The sequence below is a fragment of the Bombus impatiens genome, unplaced genomic scaffold (assembly GCF_000188095.3).
Source record: "Bombus impatiens unplaced genomic scaffold, BIMP_2.2 scf_0417, whole genome shotgun sequence".
NCBI lineage: Eukaryota > Metazoa > Arthropoda > Insecta > Hymenoptera > Apidae > Bombus > Bombus impatiens.
In genome coordinates, this window is record NT_176836.1 from 219,615 (window position 1) to 237,107 (window position 17,493).

Sequence of the window (17,493 nt, forward strand, 5' to 3'; positions counted from 1 at the left end):
ATATTCCTTAATTATCAACGGTATCTAGGCTAACATAAGCGTTTCCCCCGGGGGTGCATTGGACGAAACAGGTCATCGCAAGGGTGAACACTTCACGTCAGCAACAAGAACCCCTCGAACACGGCGGAACAGCCGTTGAACCGGGTTCTTTGGAACATTTCACGGCACTTGAAATCCATTAAAATTGAGCAGTATAAAACTGAGCCTGATTGAAATGTCTATGGAAGCTGAACCGTGAAAGGATACGGGCTCTTCTGCTTTCAGAGACTACCGAATCGATGAAAATGGATCGAGAACCGAGGCGGAGCATAGAGGCATCTTAAAATTGCTTGAAACGAATTTCATCCGAGAGCCGAGCTATTTGCGGAGAAAACGCCGAGTTTAGAATGAAGTTTACAGATTCTTTGTAGTGTATAAGTTATCTTTATGTCGGTATATAGAGAAATATTTTCATGTTTTCAATTTATAATACATTGTAGATTATGTCTTTCTTTTGTGATACTAATGTATTAGTGTTTATATATAAGCATTAACTTCATAGTCTAATAAAATTACAAATTCCAGTCAAAAATACGTACATGATCTTTCGCTTTCTAAAATACTAACGCACATGGCAAGAGATTTATGAAACGTATTCTAAAAGCGCTTTTTCAATAATTACGCCGTACGTGATAAATTTAGAAACACGGGTTACATGGCTCCATGTTGCAATCCGGGCTCCAATACCTTGTCGTTTTCCTAATTTTCCATTACCCACGTATCGTATTCGTTTTACAGGCGGCAACTCAGAAATATGAAATATACAAGTTCGTTCTATGTTTCTTCTTCCGCTATTCCAGCAGGCTAAGTGTCACGCAGTAATTTCAGTTGCTGGTCATTGAAATAGAACCGCTGTTTATTAATTCCAGGAATACCTACAATTTAATTTAATTACGCCGAGACATACATGTATAATTGAAATTAATTCAGAAATTAATTAGTTCATGTTAAATCGTTTCCAATTTGCTCCCCATACGCTACTGTACCGCGCTATTCAGATTTTACTGAATTTACAGAATTCCTGTCAGCAATTGCGATGAAAGAAAATCTCTGCGTCGGCGAAAATTTGCTATTATTCCAAAGTAGATGTTCTCTCGCACATTTTATCACAAACGCAAATATTCTAGAACATAAAAAGATATAATCTTTTTTTCTGGAATTTGAGATTTTATTAGACCGTCAGTCAAAGAGCTGAACTAGTCTCGTAGAAACATTCCTCGAATCTTCTACCATCTTTGAATAATAATAAAAATACACACGTAGCTTCGGGTGAAAGATTGTCAAGTCACTGACAGATTCTATATGGCAATATTAGGTCACCAAGTAAGTTCGTGCCACGTTGCGTTTACACGTTTCGTGTCTAACGAACGTAGAACGATGAAAGAGCGTTGCAATATCTGTGTTAATATCTGGGTGGTTTACAGAAATGTTTTGTCGTTTCATATTTGCGTAAAGTAGTTTATGATCCCTTGAAATCACAATCCCAACGCTGCTGTAGGTTTTCATTTCACCTGTGTACCTTTCATTACAAATACTCTTGGCTGATGAAAGTTTATTGGGATAGCCAAGTAACGTTGTGAATTCTAAGATCTACGCAGAATAGTCTTTGGTTATTTTTAACTGACAATCCGCTAGAACATACAACTCTCTACTGAGAAAATTTCGTTAAAATGAGAAAACAGTTCCGCGTGAACCTCGTCTGATCTTCAAAACTGTTCCAATTAGAAAAGGATTTTTGCGTTTCTGTGGCTCAACTGTGATGGAACGTTTGGAATGTTTTAAGAAATATTCCTCCTATTAGCGACAGGAAGCTCCAAAGCACTTTAACTCTGTTGAAGAATTTAAAGAACCAACCTTTTTCATCAGTTAACTGCAACGATGGTATGCAATTAGCGCGATGTTTTTACGAGAACATCGTTCCCATGAGATAAGTTTCGCCGGTGGAAATGTTTCGGTGACGGGGGAACTCTAACGAGGAGAAGATTTTTCAGCTTGGAAACTCGAGAGGAAAATGAAGCTGTACAATTTTATATCGCTACTTTTCAAGTTACATTGATACTTGATGCGAATATCTAGAAACTAATTCGCAAGAAACGTTTCCTATCGAAGGAACAAAATGGTAACAACGATGATGCGTTTGCAACGAGCGAATAAACGAAACAGAAGATTGTAAAAAGCGATTCATTTAAAACGAGAGTAATCTGGTTTTTAATTTTAACGATTTAACGCGAGGTAGATACGTAAAAAGGCAACGAGGTATTTATTAATTGAAGCACGAAAAACGTTTCGTTTAACAATAAGAAGATAATCTGATTTGGGCGGTTTAACTAAATTTACAGAAAGACAAGCAAGTTTGGAAAACACGAAAAACATTTCGTTTAATCGCAAAAGTATAATCCGTTTTTAACGAGGAATAAATCAACGAAGAAAAATCATCGAAATATTCCAACCAACTGGAATATGTTAAAAATCTATTGTACGGTCGGACGATATCGTTGGGAAGAAATTGTTCGCGTGTTTTCAAGCTACGATAAATGGTTCGTATAATCGTAGATCAAGAGCGACACGTTGGTGTCCTCGTGTTAATAAGAGACGCTATATCTCGAGTGGAACGATTTTATTGTTCTCCTTTACAAAATACTCTTTTAGAAGCGCAACGAAGAGAACGAACGCAGAAAGTAGTGCACAGAATGGAATAATAAAAGCTACAAGCGTTTTTCTTGCCGGCTGTATTTATAGTTGCAACTAATTCAGTTGCAACACATGCAAGCTGCGAGTGAACCTCTGAACTTTTGACCCGACAAACCAGAAACCAATATGCACATATGGTACGTATATACGACGTGTAGCGCGTATACAGGAGACTCGTACGAGGTAACAAGTCCGCATAAACGGATCCGAGGCGAAACCACGAGATTCTAATTATTGCTTTCGAATAAATAAATGAACGATCGTTCCGCCATGGAAACGCGCGTAGGACGAAAGAATTATGTAATTGCAGCATCGTCGGAAATTTCGTGGCATCGACCAAATTTTTATATCGCATCAAGGGAAGACGATTGCAAACGTGGCGCAAGTGACTTTTAAGCTATAGTATCACTGCGCTGAAGAGTTTCCAATCCTTTCCGATATGTTCGCGCTTTATTGAAAGAAAACACAAGTGGGAGAGCAACTTCGGCACGTCGAAGCCTGGCCATCGCCAGTTATCAGGTTGTCCGAAAAGTGTCTTTCTTTTACAGAGGCATCTTTATACAAACATGAAACCTAATCTGTCGAATCTTATGATCTTTATTTTGATGGAACAAAATGGATCATACGCAATTCGATAAAATAATATAAAATCGAAAATGTTGTGCATCCATCGTTTCTGTATAAAACGAAAGCAACTCGTCGGACGACCTAATATTATACGTACAAAGAGATTTTGAAGTACAGGGTGTCTCGGCTAGATGAGATCAGCTAGATGTCTGCTTTGTTTACGATCGTATGAAACAATTGACTCATTCAGCCGAGACGTTCTGCATAACAAACGATTGTTTGTATTTTATTTACGACAAATACGCTGGTGTTTTATAATTACTTATGTGATTCATAAGATTCTGCTTAATTTCATGAAACTTTGGATGGAAGCTCGTAAGTTCGATTTCAAGCAAAATCCACCGGACAGTGGTAATTTATTCTTTAGAGAAATTTCAGGCGAATTTATTCCATGAAAAGAAAAGGACATTATCTCACATTTCCTTCCAACAAATAACAATCTCAAAGCTCGAACAATAAAACTCTGTCCCCACTGAACAACTTGGTCGGGTCTTACAACTCCTATAGAAGTAACTTGCAGCGGGCGTGGAAGCTTCTGAAATCGAAAATCGAAAGAAGAACACGTCACTCTGGCCACCTTTTCGTTCCGTCGAATCTCACGAATGCTTCTCGTTTCCGGCGAATTCCATTTTCCCCTTTGCTCGCCTCGAAACCGGATCGTGCAGGTTTTCAAACACTGGTAACACGTTTCTCTGACGTTGCCACGCTGAATAGAACCATTTCTCACGTATTTCCCCGATACGTGTATATACGTATTGAAATGGTCGCAAGCTGCTCGGCTTTCTTATCAAACATTCAATAGGAAAGCTACATAGGACCAAAGCGGGAGAACCCGCGCGAATTCCACCTTACTAGACGCTACCACGAATAAAGATAAAATCTTTTTCTCATAGAAGAGCTGTTCCTTGTTGCTGTTTTCTCTCGCTGAAAAATTTAGAGATATTTGACAGAGAAGTTTGAAATGTATGTCGTAGTATGATTGATAACAATTAGGACAACGATTAACAGTGTTTCAGTACCTGATGATGGAGGATGACGAAGAGATGCAAAATTTGTGTCCCTCGAGGCGCCTAAAATTCTAACAAGGCGTCGTTCTAAGAACTCTGTGGTGTAAAAATGCCATATTTGTATTATTATCCTGTTTCGAAAAATTGCCAGCAACCTTGGCAAAATAGAAAGACGTGGCCAGAAATTATAGAAGCTCATAATTTCGTCAGAGTGCGGTATTCGTTACGATACAGGCGAATTTATGTTCCATGATAAACAATTATTACTTCCTCCATAAGCATGAAATATATTCGTGCTACACGTATATACAGACCGCCGCTGTAAGATATTTGGAACAACGTGAATAAATATACATACGTGTATTACTCGATGACACCTCATTAATAAATCGTACGCATTGTGTACCTTTTTCGTATCGTATATCATCCATAGACCAATTAAATCGATCGTATTAACCATATCGTGTTACTGAGAATAGTGTTGTCGGATGATTATACTAATTACTTACACGCTACTTCTATGCCCGTAATCCAAATTTGACCTTGAACTATCTAGGCCTTTGAACAAAAATGTCCAATTTACTCGCGTAATCGAAGAAGCAAAAATTGGCCTGCGCGATCAAGTTGTTCCAAAGGTTCTCGAAATTTACATTTATGCTACACCGGTTATCAGCTTCGGATGTAGTTTCGTCGTACGCTTACGAAGTGCGTAAAGCCAAGTTCAATTCCCGTCAGGCCGAAATAAGTAAATACAAGCGTTCGATTCGATCAAACGGAGCGTTTACGACGTATTGGTGGATTCTCACGAGCTTCGACGATTTTTACCGGGTACAGCGTGTACGCGCGTGATCGTTTGGAAAAGAAAGAGTCCGTAAATCTTAAAGTATGACTCCTCTCCTTTCCGCTTCCGATTTCTGATTGCCCGTAGATCACAACGGCTCGGGACAAAGGCGCGAAAATCACGCGAGAACGCTGCGCCAACGTTTTCTAAGCTCTAAACAATTTTGAGCCGTGACGGATGCACGCACGAAACTGTGAAACGAAACACGCTAAAATTCACCTATACCGTTTTCCCAGTTCTCGTCGCCAGTCTCCGCTAACTGTAACGCGATACTGCTATCGGATTTGTATTAGCTTTTATTCCGAATGATCGTAAACCAAGAGACCTTACATAGAACGATTTAACAAAGAAAAGGAAAATTATCTATTTGCAGAGAGCCTCGTCTCTTGATTCCGTATCACCGTGTGTTCTCATAATCTCAAAGAATGATTCCGCAAATTGTTCCTCGAACTTAATAATCTGGCAAGTAGCTCGATACTTTTGTACAGAGGATAAGAAAACGTATCGAAATATGGGGTTCCATTAAAAAATATATCGGTGACTCTAAAATCGTCATAGAGAAATGACCTTGAGAAAGACATTCTTCCCACCGATACATGTACCACTCGAAATGGTTTAACTTTGTCCTGAGCAGTTTTCTCGCGCGATAATAATATCTATAATTGTGTGAGACATTTTTTTACGATACTGCAGCTTTTTAGGTAGCCTCTCGCAACGTACTAAAGTTTGAACAATAGAAAGGAAGAACGATATTGATATCGTGCAAACTGCTCGCTATTACCAAATGTTCTTTTCATTAGCCCGTACCATCTTCTCTCTAACTAATGTATTGTTCGCGACTAATGTATTCTTCTCTCTAACTAATGTATACAGTAGATACAGGGAACTATTGTTAAAGGGGAGCACGATGCAGCGTGAACGTCTAGAACGAACGTCTAGAACGTGATAAATGTCTTCTCAGTCTTCGAGCTTGAGGAAAAGCACTTCACCGCTTCATTACCTCGGCTAACGCCGCCCTCGTCTTTAGAACTGTCTTAAGACAGAACAGTTTGAAACGAGTTTATGGCACGTCGATTTTACTGTCAACGAAAGTTGCACGGCTGGATTACGGGGTTGACAGCGTGTTATACATAGTTTGGAATAATCTCGAGTTCCCAGTGACGAGCAGCCACCTTTAATGAAAGTCGTACAACACGGTTATCATCGTAGGATGGATATTTGAAAATGCTCGAGGAAGAGAAATATCATCGAAGAAGGCAGTTACTTTCGTTACAGGCAACTCTTAAGATTCTTCAATGCGTTGTTGGCAGAGAGTTTAAGATACGTGGCATGACTGATTGAAGAACAGACTGTGCACAAAAGCAACTCGATCGGCAATGTCAAAGGAGGATGGTGAGGGAATGCCAAATTTGTACTTCTTTGCACACCTGAAACTCTAATATAACATTGTTCTGTAAGTACGATATCATCTGTGGTAAATGTAATGGGAAAGTTGTAGAAAATGTAAGTGAAATACTTAAAATTCAATTAGAGACGTATTTCATGGAATATTGGCATTGTAATACTTTACCCTAATTTATCGAATTTTATCGTTAACAATTTCAGCAACACGCTTCTACACGCTATATAAATATCGACTTTTGTTTATAAAATAGCACTTGCATTTCTGTTTGAAGTTAAAAAGTTTTAATTCGCTTTTTACTACTTCGCCGCCATATTTGCCATAACTGTTTGCACTTTCACGATACTCTAAGATATTTACATGGTGTCTTATTAGAATTTTAGATGCCCGAAGAGATACAAATTTGGCACATTTTTATTGCCCTCGATTTTCTGCAAAACGAAACGTCAAACAAACAAATTCTTATTTTGTATTTCAATTTATTATTCTAAGGTAATAATATTGTTTTAAGGTCGTTACCCTGTAAGAAGTTTTCTGGAGAGATAATGTTTCTAGCGTGTTTGTTTCGGACGCGGCTGACCATAAACTATCCAATTTCACTGATGCTCTTCCACCGCTCTTTCGCGCTTCCTCGTTTCTGACGTTATGGCCATACGAATGGATCACGTTATACGTCGACGTAACGTTTTCTGCGTGCATCGGAGATAGTTGTAAAATTGTTTCGATCGAAAGTTCAAAGCAATGAGGAAAGTTTAAAGGCTCACGCAAATTCATCCTAAACTGCGTTTCTAACATTCTCAAATTACACGGCGGTTAATTGAACAATTGCTCGAGCATGGAATTTACCTTTATAATTCGAAAATAAAGTTTCTCGTTTCTCCCTCCAATTCTCTGCCAATACAATTGTCCAAACTGTAGCGCAGTCGCAAACACACGAGTATTTAGAAAATACAGGATGTTCTAAAATTGTAACGAAATTGTAAAATTGAATATTTGCTTGTACTGTGCCATTTATGAAACTTGGATATTTCGTGGTTCATATAGCGACGATTATCGTCCGCGAGACTCTAAGCTATAAATCACCAACTGACAAATTGTGATTACCTTGTGGAGTGAATCTCATTACTGGTAAAGGAGATATGCCTTGAATGAGATCCATTACGCAATGCATTGATTCTGAAATAACCTATTAATCAAACGAACTAATGAAAACCGCCGTTACTAGGCAAACCGATGTGAAACTCTATTCATGTCCATTAATAAATTAAAAACGCCAAACAAGTTAATTCGTTGGTACTTTTCTTCTCCCTATACCGAGTGCCATCTACCGAGTTTCTTCGTGCATTATATAAGATAGACATATTAAATAATGTAACTTTCGCTGATACTTATTCGAAGCAGATCGATTAACTAGAGGGAAATTTCTATGAAAATAAATACTCAGTCAAAAAAAGGAGGGAAAACGAAAAAATACAAGAAAAAGATTAGATAAAATAGTTGGTATAGAACGTATTAAAGATAGGATAGAATCGAAACCATAAAATCTGTGCATACATAGAACAGACACATAGAACATAAATCTCGTGGAATTTCCACTATACCATCGTATCGATAGAAAGTATATTGAACAATAAATCTTGCATCATATTTGTATGCCTTTATGACCTTAATAAAATAAATATTGTCTGCCAATATTGACAACAATGATACATACACACACATATATTATAAGTAATTTTTTATAATACACATATATTATCAAAAATATAATTACTAATAGTAATATTATATTGACTTAATATTATATAATACTAAATTAATAATTATTATAAAAAATGCATGTAATATATATTGCATACATTTTTTTATTTGTAATATATATATATATTACATATATTTTTTATAATCTAGTGAATAAATTCGAACTTGTAATTACTATAATAGAAAAGTTAATTATACTGTTGTTTAATAAAAAAGATGCGTTTGTGTATGGTGTAAAGTAGCGACGACAAGTATATCTTGCTCCTTTTTCAAAAACAGCTTGAAGAGACAAACAAGAGGGAACAAAATTTAAAAATAATCGCGTGTAACATTCTAAACAACTTGTATTTACATTACCATCGGTGTGTAACTTCAAAAATACAATAATATAATGTATAATGTAAAAATACAATAATACTGTACATATGTATGGGAGATAATAGATAATAAATTTACATATAATGATTAATAATTAAAAAATAATTTGAAATATTAATAGATGGAACGATAGCTGTCAAAAAGCACCAGGTTAAAATACTACCTTCTAATAGATTGTAATATAAAGTTGATTACTCTGCATAATACTCGTCATTATACATTATTATTTGGTCACAGAGAATTACTATATACAAAAGAGAAGCTATTGGAAGCGTAAGGCATTTTTATACTTTGCACGAACCTGAAACTTACCTTTTTGCTAAAATAGCCCACATTAATAAGCAAATTAGTTCTATATATGTATTAAAATCAATAAGAAAGATATAGAAGCCAAACCCATTAAGTATGAATATTACGCCGAAAAAAAACGCAAAGATTTCCCTCCCAAAAAAATTCTTAAGTTTAATAACTTCTCGTCAAAATTTTCTCGAACTACAAATTTCCAATCTCAATTATAGTAAAAATTCATTGTGTTGGAACTAATATCGAAGGATTATCTAAAAAATCTTCTATTAACATTATACAATGTGAAATTTAATAACATAACATAGAACATTAGAAAAACATACTTAAAAACCGTCTGTTCGCAAGATTAAGTAAAACATATCTCCCAGAATAACAGAGATTCTACGCAATTCAAATATTCTAATATTCAACGTATTAAGCAGCTAATATCTCCAAAGTTGATCGCGTAATTAAAAGGAAAAAACTCAAAGGAGATCCTACTTAAATCTTAGATAAGACCGCGAGGGAGAACCGTTGAGACGATGCAACTTACGACGAAAAAACCTAAGCGCCACCTGTCCATCGATAGGTGATAATTATTTTTTTAATTCGTCGCGGGGAAGAAACAATCATCGTGTCGGTAATACCGCCGATTATCTTCTTCCTATCGATCGGTAAGGACGAGTCAAAATGGCGGTGGGGGGTGTTTATTGAGCCAAGAGGGCCTCAAAAAAAGAGCAATCCTGAATTCCTCAACATAACAATCGCACGCAGCATCCTTATCCCGCCAAAGTTTCGACATTTTATTACAGTTTGGAAACTGTAAACGTGAATGATGAAAAGAAAAATTAGAGAATGCACGTTAAGAGCGTGTAGCGAAGCGGCTACAGGACGAATCGGAAATCTGAAAGAGAATGAAAAGGCGCTTACCGGTATTGTTGTCCGGGATAGAACGAAAAGAACCAGCCCTCACTGTGGCCGCCGCACCACTACTGACAACGAAAGCTTAAGCACCGCACGACCAAAGTGATAGGTCGACGCGCACGCGTCCTGCGAACGTTCACCTGGGAACAGGTTGATAAAGCACCATCTACTGGGGGGTTGATGGAGCAAAACTTTACCGCTTTATCATTCCTTAACACTAAGAAAGTTTGCAATCCATTTACCGTGCCCGTGCAAGAGCATAACTAATAGTAACTAGTAGAAACTTTCTACTACATAACAGATAGCAAGGCCTGTGTAAAAATTTAAGAAATCTTACAAGAAATCAAATTCGTTAGGTAAACATGCCGGAGACGGTCATGACAACAAACATACAAGTCACACCTAACTCTGAATCGAAACATACCTGATCGCGTTGTTCATCTTTTACAAAAATAATAAAAGGTGTCCATACAGATTTAACAACGATATTTATATAAAGAATTCATGATCGAAATGTGCCAAAATATAAAAGTTACTTCGATTTCTACTGTAAATATAATAAAAACTGAATGAACCTATGTTGTTCACTGTTAATAAACTATATATATAGTTATTTATAATTTAATCATATTGCGTATTAATTGGATACCTATCACACGTGAATTAATTAAAAAAGAATATAAACATATATATATTTACGTTTATTTGCGTTAAAATAAATCAAACCTTACCAAACGTTTCGCATTAAATGTCGAATTGTCATCGTTGCTTGCCACATTATACGTCTCTCCCCTTTCAAAGTCATCTTCGTAATCAACCAATAATTTACACAAAAAATACCCAAAACTTTAGAATAAATGTATAAAACTCAGCCAATTGTATCAAAATAAAGCAATAATTACACCCAAATTCTAGCGATATAAATTTCGCTATAGAACTTTTACTATATAAGAATGTATTGTTTACACAAATCTGATAAATATTAATGGAAAACAATGGAATAGTAACAAGAACACTACGTAATTGAAATCACGCACGTCAAAGGACGACACATCTTGACACCGTTTTTCAACAGTATAATTACTTTCCGCGCCAAAACTTCAGTTAGCTGATTCCTGATTGGCTAGAGCAGAACAATTCCTCATTCGTTCGAAGCCGCGCGCAAAATTGAAATATTGTATGGCGGGAAATTTGTATCGGTCAACAAACTATAATAATTTCAGAGCAGATAAATATAATTGGTTATAATAAAGTATAAAGGTTATAATAAAGTATATAGTTATCAGAAATTGTAGTCTGTAGATTTATTATTAATTAATCACATAAAATATATTGTTTGGTCAATTTCTTAAAACTATGTACATCGATATATACGTTTGAAAACTTGTAGTATTTCTTTTCTTCTTTCTTTTTTTCTAACAAGAAAATTATCACATTTAAGTTAAATAAGAAATAATCCACGTGTACCAAACAATTAATAATATTTACGTTAGTTATTTTATAAACTAGCTGATATACTAATGAATATTTTTCACATTACAACTAATAGCAAAGTTAATTTTTTAAAATAATTTAAGACTAACTTCCCATATTACACATATATGATTGTTATTGTTACTTTTCACAATTTTTGGTTGCTCACGCACACGCACATACACTCACATACATAATAAAAATTTTGACATCTTATAATTTTTCAACATTAAATATAAATTGGGAATTGATCTATATGCTCATAAACTGCATACGTTATATTGGCATCGCTTTAATCATTAAACAGGAACAAAAAACATATTTTTGATGTTTGTATCATATATATGATTGTACGTTTTCAATATCCCTTTCTTTAATTACTTAATTACACAATTTTATCGCAAATTTTTTTCAATTTTTCATTAAGTTTTGGTTCTTCTTTGATTAGATTTATTCCTTGACATAATGTTATCAATTCAGTTTTTCCCAGATGTTCTCTTAAGGCATCTGAAATTTAAATTTAAGACAAACCTTAGCAAAATTTCATCAGTTCTTTGCGTCTTCAATTATATGATTAAATTTCATATTGTATTTCAATAATACCTAAATTAAGAATATTTTCTATTAGACTTAAAACATTATGCAAAATTGGTACTTCCAAACTGTTTAAAGTAGTAAAAAGTGTGCAAAGTTTTTCTCCTATATCAGCCTCAAGAAGAAGATTTTCACATTCGATCAGGGAAGTTGTAGTCAATATCATCAAGCTAATTAAAGCTTCATTTAGCATTAAAACGTGTGGTGTCGTTAACATTTTGACTAGGTGTTTCACAGCTCCATGTTCCATTACTAGAAGTGCTATTTCTCTATTTCTAATGATGAAAAACATAAATATTAATAATTATACATACATATAATATATATAAACTTTATGTATAAGATATGTAAATTTTACAAATATGTATTTATTAAACCTAACCGACCTGCTATTATTAATTAGCCAAGCGATTAAACGATTTGCTTCGCCTTGAACTCCAGGATGTTCCTCGACTTCGCACCAATTAACAACTTTCTTTATTAAACCATCCCTTTTTCCTAATTCTATGGCAGCCTCACCTGTAATAATAAGTAAACTGCCTATTCTTTGCATCTTTTACTTATCTGTTAATTTTATCAAAATATATATTTTTTCTATGTATTTAAAAAAATGTTCATGAGAACTACTGTTAACATACTTTGGCCATCAATAACAATCCTTAAAGTGCCCAGTAGCTTAAATACAACTGGATAAGATGAAACATTCAGCATAGAATACAAAATGTTTATTAACCCATCTTTTAATATTACAGGTTTATTATCCGCAGGAATAACAAGATTTCTCAAAGCGCTGAGTAGTGCATGTTGAAATCTTATATCAGCTATATCTGTATTATTTTTCTGTAGCAGTTTCAGAAGGTTGCAATGAACACCTTGCGTAACCATGAGTTTGCAATGGGCATCGGTACGCGCAAAATTGCCCATTGCTAAGACGGCTGTAATTTGTAAATCTTTATCTTCGCTTTCGAGCCATTCAATTAGCTTTTTATATGCAACACCATTACTTTCATCATATAGATAATTCATACTGTCATCTAAAATATTACGTTACACATAATATACTTATAAAGTACAGTTAAAGTACCTATTACTTCCCTTTTGGTTAACATACCTCCAGTTAATATAAGAACAATTAAGTTGCAAGCGATCTTCAACACAGATCTTGTTTCTTCATCTGTACAGTATGGACTATGTTTTTCCAATAACTTTAACAGTAACTCACAAACACCTGCTTTAGCAAGGATCAATTTGGCATTCTCTAAAATATCAATATGAATTAATACTAGACAACATTTTACATTATTATGATAAATAACTAAATTAAACGTATATAAAAAGGTACCATCTTCTGCTTGTCCATGAAGAAGTTCTAAACACATTTCAGAAAGTTCTGATGATGTATCAGTGGATAAGATATTTATTAAAATTTTCATAACCCTTTCATCTAAAAATATTATGTTAGCATCATTCAGTATTCCTAGTATCAAAAGAGAATGCATTGCAGCCTCTCCACCTGTAATTCCATCGATTTCCAGAATACTGCAGATAATTGGCACTACTTCTTGTTTCAGTGCCTAAGAAGAAAATAAAGAAAGATTAGTATTTAAATAAAATTATTCTAAATGAAAATTTTATATTCTATATAATATACAGAGAGCATGTAAGGTAAACTGTTTGACAATTATACTAATACAGCTACAATCGTGAAACGATATAGCAAACAAGAGAAATATTAATAAAAATATTATACCTCTGTATGAAGAGACGGTCGGTCAATAAGAAAGTTTAGCAAAAGTCCTGCAGCAACATTGCGAAGAAATGGTGCACCTTCTACATTTTCCAACGTAATACTTTTCTCCAATACTGCCAAAATTGATATCAACCCATTTTTGTCCTCAACAAACTTTTTACCATTTTCTATAATAATTTTGTCAATATTATTATAATAATATCCATATAGTCTTAGATTTCATGCAAAATAATGATATTATAATATTAATTTACAAATTAGTTTATTAATATACAAATTAATTATTTGTTAACAGTACCTATAACATGTTTTTCCTTTTGTATAGATTTAATTTTGATAAATTGATCTTGTAAGTTGCTATAAGTTTAATTTCTGGAACTTTATTTTTTATGAGAATCATTTTAATGATACTTCATGCAGTTAAAAATGTATATTCAATAGAAATTAATCAAAAGATAGAAACCATTCGTGTTACTACTATTAGTGATATATTATAATAATGATGGTTTTAATGTTAACTACATACATGAACAAAATTTGGATCATTAGGGATTAAAGCTCCCTACCATTCTCGTAACAAATATTTCCCAAGGCTCTGGAAGTCTGTGTCAATACATCAACGCGATCCTCTTTTAATAGATCTATTAATGCATTTACTAGATCTGTGGTAGTGCATTTTTCTCTTCCCCTTTCACTTTTAGCAATCTCAGCAATTGCTTTAGCAGTCTTTGCAATAATTTCTTTAGATTCATGACGCAATAAGGTTAGGAAAACATCATCTATTGTAAATTCAGTAGCTTCTAAAAACAAATAAAATTTGTCTGTTATTAGAAGTATAAATTATAGACTAAAATATCAAAGTTGATAGCATTTCTCATGAATTTATAATAATAGTTTGAAACAAAAGTAATAAATATTATATTTTGTAACAATTAGTAATTCTTATATATATTTTCCAAATATTAATTTAAGTCTAAACTGAAACTGGAAGACAAAAAATAGCTAATACCTCCAATTGAAGTTTTGCTAACATTCACAATAGAATCTAACACTTGAATAATATCTTCAATTTCTTTCTCAGATTTTACAACGAATCGCAGTTCTTCAACTAATTTATCAATATTGTCCTTCAATTCACCTAAAAAAATGATGAACATATAGTAATATAATTCATAAACATATAATCAATACAAATCATATATATTAAATACATAAAATATATATTAGACAGCTCCAAATTTATATAAGTATTTTATTTAATATATTACAGACATAATATATAGAAATAATGTCAAGTATACAAGGAAAAAATGTATTTCTTTGGATATTTAATTTACAACATTTTATCTTTAAATTATAACGCTATAATTATAATACAGATAGTTTATATTTTCTTGAAGTTGTAGACACTACAGAATATATAAAATTAATTTAACATTAATTTCATAAAAGCACTTTAAAAAAAACAATTTAAGCAGTCAACAAAATAACTTGTCAATAAGGTTTGACATGAAATATTTCTCTAACTTGAAATTATTGCTAAAAATAGACGGAAATTTATCACCGATTATACGATATATAACATAGTTTTTATTACACTACCTTCCATCATATTTTTCCTATTTTAATTTCGAATTTTGTACAAATGGAACTTTTTTGTAATGTAAGTAGCAATTTACTTAATGAGAAGGAAACATCTTTTTAAAGAAACTTCCATAAATTGTGAATCATTAGATAAGAAAGTGACACTTTTCTATAGGGTAGCAACTAAAGGAATCTTAATGCAATTTCACATGCTACCAATAAGTGATATTGTGATATTGAATAATCATATAGAAAAAGAGGATTAGTTTCAAATAATATAAATTTAAATTGATATTGTATTGAAATATTTGCGTCTGAAGTGTGTATATGTATGTAATATTTATGTTCAATCTACAGGTGACAAAATGAAACGATCCAAATTTTTTCGGCTCCTAGACAGAACTTTTTGTCTTCTAAGGCCTTAAGTTTAAAACGTAAGGAATTATTTAAGATTAGTTTTATCTAAATATTCCTCCTGATTTTTAGTTATAAGCAAGTTTTAAAAATCGTTCAATCCATGAACTATGGACAACGAAATACTATACCACCAATTACGTGCTGTTAGTGCAAAGCGCTCCAAGAAACTAGCTAGACCTTTCAGATAAAATTAAACTTAATTAATTCTTTAGGTTCTAAATTTTCATTTGTATATTTTTCATTTTATGCAATAGCAATACATTTATTTAATGCAAAATATATTTATGTCTATTAAAAGTTATAATTTATGCAGTAACCGGTAAAGAAACAACTTTGTGCCGGTTCTGCATCTTGTTTTATTTGTGTTTCCTTTGAAATTTTGCGAAAAACCTTTTTAATTCTACTATTTCAATATTATGATATGTTACAACAATAAATAGAAAGTGATATAAAAATAATCATGTCAGAGACAGTACCAAAGAAGAAGAAAGATAAATTATATGGTATGTATTTAAATTTAGATTGTTTGATAACTCAAGTATTAATACTCCTTTAGTTAAAGTGATTCGTGATCCACATTTAAATACAATTTAAACGTATTATTTTTTTATATTCTTTCATTTTATATTATTTTAAGGTTATTAGATATGTATGAAAAGTACAAAATTTATATTAACCTCTTACAATTTAACGAAATAGTATAGAATAAATTTATGTTTAGTTCGCTGGTAATAAATTCAAACATAGATCAATTTCAAATTTATACAATTTTACATTTCCATGTGATAAAGTTTGAAATATCATACATAACCTAGTTCTATTTTTACCAATTTTATCAATTTATGTTTCAGAAACATTGTTCCTGGCTGGAGTAGCAGGAATCTCTGTTATGGCTGGTTTTTTCAATGCTTTATCATCAGTTAAAAAAAAAGACAGTAAAAATTTTGATATTGGTTTTATGGGAGGGAAAGGTCTTCCTGAGTCCGGAGCAGCACTTGCTACAAGAGCTTTATTATGGGGTTCTGTTTGGGCAGTTGGTGGTTGTGGTATACTTTTTTATGGTATTTGGAAGCTTTCTGGAGCTTCAACTGCCGAAGAATTTCGATTAAAAGTTGGAAATATTTTACCAAAAATACCAAAAAATGATCCTCCTCAGAGTAGAACTGAATTTGAAAACCTTACAGATTTACTGAGATATGTCTCTGAAGAATGGGACAAAGAAAAATAGTCTTACTTATATATAAATTCGACAAGATTCTAGGTTTAAAGTATTTTTTACAGCTTTACAGATCTAAGAAATATTTTTAATCTGAAGTCTGTAAAGATCTAAGAAATACTAAAAACCAAAAATCACAAAAGTAATTATTTGACATTAAGTCATAAAAGGGTAGTTTTAAATGTGTACAGTAAAATAAATGAGGAATTTTATATCGCTGGTTTGTCATATAATAACTGATATTTATAATGTAATATTTCATTTTGTGTTTGTGTATATATAGTGTATATATGTATATATTTGTACATTATTAATATACAATCCTAAAAGTTTGATCATATTAAATTTTCTTCAAGGAATATAAAATATTATTTTAATTATAGTTTTTTTAAAAGACAAATAGTTAAACATATGTTTGTTCGTAAGAGTAAGCTATTATGTTTAATAACTATGTTAGTATATCTGTGTAAAATAAATGTCTTTTAATTACGCATTCGTTCATTT

At 32.9% G+C, this 17,493-nt stretch overlaps 4 protein-coding genes across 6 annotated transcripts in view; 1 reads left to right on the forward strand and 3 right to left on the reverse strand.

Annotated features, from left to right (window-relative positions):
* The window catches only part of LOC100745864 (NACHT domain- and WD repeat-containing protein 1), a 50,505-nt gene extending 40,422 nt beyond the window's left edge, over positions 1–10,083 (reverse strand). The window contains exon 1 of the mRNA XM_003490227.4: positions 9,962–10,083. The gene's annotated coding sequence lies outside the window, so the exon portion shown is untranslated. The remainder of the gene's footprint in view (positions 1–9,961) is intronic.
* LOC100743314 (rap1 GTPase-GDP dissociation stimulator 1-B) overlaps positions 1–15,513 on the reverse strand; it is a 26,396-nt gene extending 10,883 nt beyond the window's left edge. Inside the window, exons 1-11 of one of the 2 annotated variants that reach the window (XR_001102353.3) lie at positions 15,375–15,513; positions 14,782–14,910; positions 14,339–14,572; positions 13,773–13,939; positions 13,365–13,596; positions 13,134–13,280; positions 12,661–13,056; positions 12,409–12,541; positions 12,032–12,297; positions 11,747–11,935; positions 2,135–2,139 (exon numbers count right to left, since the gene is read on the reverse strand). Coding sequence is in view for 1 of the 2 variants with exons in the window: in XM_003490206.4 (XP_003490254.1) it covers positions 11,814–11,935; positions 12,032–12,297; positions 12,409–12,541; positions 12,661–13,056; positions 13,134–13,280; positions 13,365–13,596; positions 13,773–13,939; positions 14,339–14,572; positions 14,782–14,910; positions 15,375–15,384 (1,836 nt within the window). In the remaining variant the exon portion in view is untranslated. Of the gene's footprint in view, positions 1–2,134; positions 2,140–11,541; positions 11,936–12,031; positions 12,298–12,408; positions 12,542–12,660; positions 13,057–13,133; positions 13,281–13,364; positions 13,597–13,772; positions 13,940–14,338; positions 14,573–14,781; positions 14,911–15,374 lie in introns of those variants that run through there. The other variant, XM_003490206.4, reaches the window with a different exon arrangement.
* Positions 3,365–7,863, reverse strand: LOC112212981. Of its 2 annotated transcripts, XR_004461865.1 has the most exons (5): positions 7,712–7,863; positions 7,454–7,567; positions 7,127–7,296; positions 4,377–7,038; positions 3,365–4,281 (listed from the first exon to the last, which is right to left on the reverse strand). XR_004461865.1 is itself a non-coding variant. In XM_024368265.2 (4 exons), exons 1-4 carry the CDS (start codon positions 7,776–7,778, stop codon positions 6,979–6,981), a joined length of 411 nt encoding a protein of 136 aa, XP_024224033.1. In that variant the 5' UTR covers positions 7,779–7,863; the 3' UTR covers positions 3,365–6,978. The 2 variants fall into 2 exon arrangements, 1 of the variants encoding a protein (XP_024224033.1); XM_024368265.2 differs by having other exon boundaries at positions 3,365–7,038.
* A 211-nt stretch (positions 15,514–15,724) lies between the features above and the next one.
* LOC100743437 (transmembrane protein 242) lies at positions 15,725–17,201 on the forward strand. The gene is made up of 2 exons (XM_003490207.4): positions 15,725–16,276; positions 16,625–17,201. The coding sequence occupies exons 1-2, from the start codon at positions 16,234–16,236 to the stop codon at positions 16,999–17,001; spliced, it is 420 nt and encodes a 139-aa protein (XP_003490255.1). The 5' UTR covers positions 15,725–16,233; the 3' UTR covers positions 17,002–17,201.
* Positions 17,202–17,493: the final 292 nt, after the last annotated feature.